The following is a 6188-nucleotide window of genomic DNA, read 5'->3' on the forward strand; positions in this document are numbered from 1 at the left end:
AAAATACTTCGGAGGGAAACAGGTCCGTTGCTTGAATACAATTGCTTTACAAGTGGTGTTAGATCGAAAGGTTTGTTCAAGTTATCCGGTGAGATTTCGCTTGTATCCAATTCAATGCCAGTAAAATCTGTTATAGTATCGACAACCTTGGCCAAAGTTGGATTTGACAATCCTGAAAGTAATTTGGCCAAGCCTGCCGCATTGACAGAAGTGAAAGGTGAGAACGACCCGCTGATTTCATAGTGGTTGCTGCTTCCAGTTCCACCAGTACTGCTACCAACTAAAGCTTGAATTTTACTCAAAAGGGAGAAAACGTCGATTTTTCTCGATATAATTAAATTAATAATGTCATCGACTGAAATATTCGAGCAGCTTTCCACACATCTATTGCCCGTCGGAGCTGATCCAACGATGCCGATCACAAAGAACAAAGCGCAGAGATATTTCATCTTGCGTATAACATTTACTTTCAAATTGAATAAATTTATACTTTTGTTTGCGAATTGAAACAAACTAATTCACAATTGAAAACAAAACTCTTCAACTCAACTGATACTTTCATCCAGTGTCTATACTGTATTTATACGCTTTCACTCCTAGACATAGCCATAAATAAGATAAAGTAAAAAAAAATGTATCATTGGAAGAACAATGTCGATTTAATTACTGCAATAATTAGAGTCATTTGCTACGAAATCAACGTGCACAGATATGAAGTGTGATTTTCAGTGATCATTTCCTCATAATGATGTGGTTACCATAGTAATATCAAAAAAGATTTTGAAAGAAAAAGGAACATAAACTATGTCATAAAGTTCGTTTAAAAAAAGAAGCTTACGTACCCAAGCCAACTTTTCTTTTAAAAGTCTAAAAGTCTATATCATGGATATCTTCCTTGAAATCTTTTTTGATTATAACACATCCTACATACTGACGCACATAATTGTTGCCCAAAAGCGTCCCGAATCGTGTCTTCCCAGCAAAAAATGCAACATGTTTTGGTGTGATCGTATTTTATGACCTAATACAATACCTATCCCAAATTAAGTGTGCGGAAACGTAACCATTTTAATTTTACGATTGCTTTGCTCTACATCTCTTCATATATTCGCTTGCACGTTATAAATGCGTGGTTCTCTTAAAAGTCATTCTAAGCGTGCGGCAATTAAAGGTGTAAACGAAGTGTCTAGAAAGCAAATATTCCATAATTTGTTTGTTACAAAAAAACCAACTGGCAATAAACCAATTTATACCTGGAGATTAATATTTTAATTTGAAACACACAAAAGCTATTAAATGGTAGTTACTGCCATACGATGTGGTTACTGATGATGCGCAGTATTCGCCGAAAAAAATTCAATTAAAAGCAAACTAAACTAGCTTTTTCGCATACACCGCAGTTTGTAATTTTATTACTTTTCATTAACAGTTTTGTTGCTATCAAGTGCATATCAATATCGCATTTAACAACGCCTTGGTTTCGAATATGAGCGTTTCAATGTCTGAGGTGGATACATCTCTGGTTTCAAATTCCTTATACTTGCTTTTCCACATCTTGACTAGGTGACCTAGTGTGTAAGTGCAATTGGTCAACATTTTGAGTCACTCAAAAACAGTTTTGTGTAAATTTATAGAGTATGTATTGAGGTGACCATCTTTTAATAGTTGATCTTTGAGTGCTTCAAAGACATCCCTTTTAAATAATTTACTGAAAACGGCTCTTAGCCGACGATGAATGACACTCATTATAGACGTAAGTTTTATTCTCTCGGGTATTTTTCACGTCCTTTTCGAAAACTCCAAAGTCACGATGATAATACGGAAACAATTGTCTTTAAATTGCTGTCAAGTGGCTTCAATTTTAATGTTAATCTAACGATATATAAATTCGTTTATTATCACATATGTTTAGAATAAAAAGGCTTGACATAATCAATCCCAAAAACGAGTATGATAACATTTTCTTTATGGCGAATGCTTGTTTTTATTATTGCAGTAATTAAATTGACTTTATTTTTGTAATGAGCAATTATCTAACGTCATGTTATTTAGCAATTCAAGTCATAACTTTCATAAAAGAAATGTTCGTGTGCAAAAGATTGCGCGTGAAGTGTATTAATTTCCAAAGAATTTGCTCATATAAATCACATATAAAGCTTTCGATTTTAGGCTCAACATCACAAACTTTGTATGAGAGGTACGCCTAATTTTCAATGGAAATCATTCAAACTGTCGAAATCGTTCTATTTGCATCAATGTAAAGCATCATTGCTGGGTTTAATGATGTTTCTACCTAACAAATCATTTATTTATATTATTTTCACTAGTGGTCTAATAGTTAATGATTTAACTGAGACTCATATCATTTATATTATAAGAATTAACTTATTGACGTTTTTTTAATCAGGGAGCTTGGCTTAGGTCTTTGTGAACTCTTATTTTAGTGTTTTACGGGTATTGATTTGTACTGTGATTTAACATATTCAGTACGGAATTAGGTTGTTATTTATGTCTAGATAACGTGTGATATGTGAGAGTAACTCTCGTTACATTTCTTTGGAATTTCATTTATACATATTTTTAAAGAAACATTCATCTTCAACCTGGTGAAATTTAGATTTAACACAGAATCAACACACGTTAGAATTAACACAGGTGCATAGTTAAACTAACAATAAATCTATTGGTGAGATCTAAAAAAACGCAAGTGTGTTCGACTTTGTCGCAATAAAGGAATGTATGTTTTGCACCAAGTAAATTTTGAAAAAAGAGAGTATGTATTTCGGCTGAATCAGTTGTTGGAAAAGGGAGTTTTGTTGGTTTGGATAAAAGAACGTTAGTGTCTTTGTTCTGGAAGTGGGCTTTGGTAGATCCTCAGGATCATCAGAACCGCTCCCAGTTCTGGAAGTGGACCCTCAGGATGGGCCAGGGCATTGTCAAACCATAGTCTGGTCCATCCTGAGGATCCATCGAAGCCCAGTTCCAGAAAAATCATCGTTAAACATGCATCCCTTTTTTAACAACTGATTCAGAATCACTTACTTTCCTTTTGCAAAATTTATTTGGTGCGAAACATGCGTTCCTTTATCAGCAACTGATTAAGCCGGAAAACATACTTTCCTTTTAAAAAATTTTTTTGGTGCAAAACATACTTTCCTTTTAAGTTAGTAAGACAGAATTGGCAAAACACGTGTTATGTTTTGCAGTGAATATTGAAGTGAAGTTTTATTCAAGAAAGATATTGGTATTTATACAAATTTTGGTTACATCGAAATAGTACAATATTTTGATAAACAATCTTTTTAATTAACTTTTATCTAATAATTGAATTTTGCTGTTTAACGAAAATCATTCCTTTTCCAAAATTTAAAGCGAAAAAAAAACATACGTTCTTTTAGATCTCACCCATAGAAATACCTTTCCTACACACACGGAAATAATGTATAGATTATTGGTCAGAGATTATATTGAGATATTTTCAGCCAGATGAATCAGCTCATCCAGATATCGTCAGGAGCTGAAATTAAGTGAAAACAATAGAAGTGATTGTTATGGCTATAATTACACTTACATTGCTCAATCACTATAACAATCACTTTTATTGTTTTCAATCGATTTCAGCTCCTGACGATATCTGGCTGAGCTGATTCATCTGGCCGAAAATATCTCAATATAATGTCTGTTATTGGTAGAAATGATTTTTTCTTAAATCTATACAAAAGTTTGTATATCTCAACAAAAATTTATTTTTTATTAAAAAATATTTTCTCAATGTTAATAAATATTCCGATACATATTTATCAACGAGCGCCAAAATACATCATTTAATACAGCCTTTTCTCTTCACACGAAAGAACAACAACAATTACACTCGAACGGCAACTATAGAGAATGCAACCACTACTTATGCAAATAACGTTGTCGTTTGTGTCTTACATGCTTCCACTGACTCGCCAGTTGAAGTGATGCGTGTGTAGTAGTTGACTTCTATATAGTTCCCGCTCCAATGTAACAAGTCACTTATTTCCAGTAATGGTTTTTTTCTATCTGAATAGCGCTAGCTAAACGCAGCGTCTGAACAGGATTGCTGCCCAGATGCTGAATCGAAGCGGTTGCCGCACGCGTTTTGTACCACACAACATATTGTCATAAGAAACACATGTAAGTAGGCTGTTTTACTTTTGCGCTGTCTGTTTGTATATTTGGTTTTTGCTCACATAAATTTGTATTCGTCTTTTTGCAGAATATTCTGTATGTTATTGTTTTCTTCTTAGGCCGTCATAGTCTAAGTAACCAGTGAGCTCACAGAGTATGATACACTAATACCATAGTCAGTATACAAACGCATGTCGAACAGAGAACGAACGCGAACTTATATGCTCTGTGTGGTACAAACGAATTGTGTTGCGCGTGCGGCAACCGCTACGATTCAGCATCTGGGCAGCAATGCTGTACAGGCGCTGCGAATAGCTAGCGCTATTCAGATAGGAAAAAACCATCACTGCTTATTTCTCGGATAATAATCGAAGCATTTTTGATATAAACATTTACGCTTTGTGAAAAAGAGCCGCTTGGAACTTTTACCTTTCAAATATAGCCACCAAAGTATGAACAATTAAATTGCGAAAAAGTTTCATTTTTTCAGCTGAAATGCTCGCAAGTTCTCCTAAACTTCTTATATCTTTTAAATCTAGGAGAATTTATCTATTTAGAAAGGTTTATGTTAAAATTACATTCACTACAGCATCGAATAATTTTTGCTAGGCTTTTTTGTATTCATTTTTTTGTCAAGAATATAAACTGCCAATCGGTATTAGGCCTTTCTTATTATCTGTTTAGTTATTATCAGTGAACTTATGATTGTAGATAGGCTGGCGCATCACTATCTATATGGTCATATTTCGTCGGTATTATTTCATATACAAATAGCTAAAATGAATGAATTTTTAAAAATCACTTAAGATTTACACGTGAGTTTTATCCATCCAAGAATATGTGATATCAAAATACAACATTTGTTTTATATCATGCAAAAGCTTTATTATTATTTAATTGAATACAATGCAATCATACAATGTACATTGTACAATTTCGTATTGCAAATTATATTATTTATTCAAATCAGTGAATTTCGATATTTTTCAATCGGATTTATTCAATTATTTGCTTGAAGAAAGGATGTTCCAAATTGTTTGAACTGGAACTTTTCCGCTCAATGAACCCAATTGCTTGATAGTGGACGAATTGATCTGTTGGTCCAATTTAGACGACGAAATTTTGCTCATATCAATTGTTGAACCGGATAACTTGCCAAGGACTTGGAGGGCGTAGCGCAAAGTTGGCTTTGGCATGCTGGAAATTATTTTGTAGTAGTTTGTAGCATCGACCGTGGCATTGGTACCAAATGCACCATTTGATGACGATGATGATGATGATGACGACGACGACGATGATGATGACGATGTCGAAAATACGGTATTCAAGAGGGTTTGAACTGAGACTTTTCCGTTCAATGAACCCAATTGCTTGAGCACAGACGACACATCAATCGATTGGTCCAAATAAGATGATGGGATTTTGCTCATGTCAATTGTGGAACCGGAAAGCTGAGCAAGTATTTGAAGAAATGAACGCAATGTTAAGTTCTTTGTTCCGGAAATTGTTCGGGAGAAGGTTCCAGCATCGACTGATGCAGTAGGTGTGAATAGACCGCCTAGTGATGCACTTCCACTAGTGCTTGATGAACTACCGCCATTTCCACTAATGGTACCAGTTGAACCTGTTTGTGTTGATAATACATGGTTTAAAAGGGTTTGAACTGGGACTTTTCCACTCAATGACCCCAATTGCTTGACCACAGACGATACATCAATCGATTGGTCCAAGTAAGATGATGAGATTTTGCTCAAGTCAAGTGATGAACCGGATAGTTGAGCAAGTAATTGAAGAAACGAGCGCAATGTTAAGTTCTTTGTTCCGGAAATTGCTTTGGCCAATCCTGAAACATCGATAGAAACATTTGACGGGAATAAACCACTGAGTGTTACGCTTCCACTTGTGCTTGATGAACTACCGCCGTTTCCACTAATGGAACCAGTTGAACCTGTACCTATTGGTGCTGATAGTATTGTATTCAAGAATCTTGAAACTGGAACACTTCCGTTCAATGAACCCAATTGCTTGAGAAC

At 34.8% G+C, this 6188-nt stretch overlaps 1 protein-coding gene across 1 annotated transcript in view; it reads right to left on the bottom strand.

The window, feature by feature from the left end:
• Nucleotides 1-537, bottom strand: part of LOC116346159 — a 1462-nt gene extending 925 nt beyond the window's left edge. The window contains exon 1 of the mRNA XM_031776094.1: nucleotides 8-537. Within this exon, the coding sequence (XP_031631954.1) occupies nucleotides 8-449 (442 nt within the window). The 5' untranslated portion in view covers nucleotides 450-537. The remainder of the gene's footprint in view (nucleotides 1-7) is intronic.
• Nucleotides 538-6188: the final 5651 nt, after the last annotated feature.

This window comes from Contarinia nasturtii, unplaced genomic scaffold (assembly GCF_009176525.2).
Source record: "Contarinia nasturtii isolate CC-2019 unplaced genomic scaffold, AAFC_CNas_1.1 Cnas_scaffold_1435, whole genome shotgun sequence".
Lineage (NCBI taxonomy): Eukaryota > Metazoa > Arthropoda > Insecta > Diptera > Cecidomyiidae > Contarinia > Contarinia nasturtii.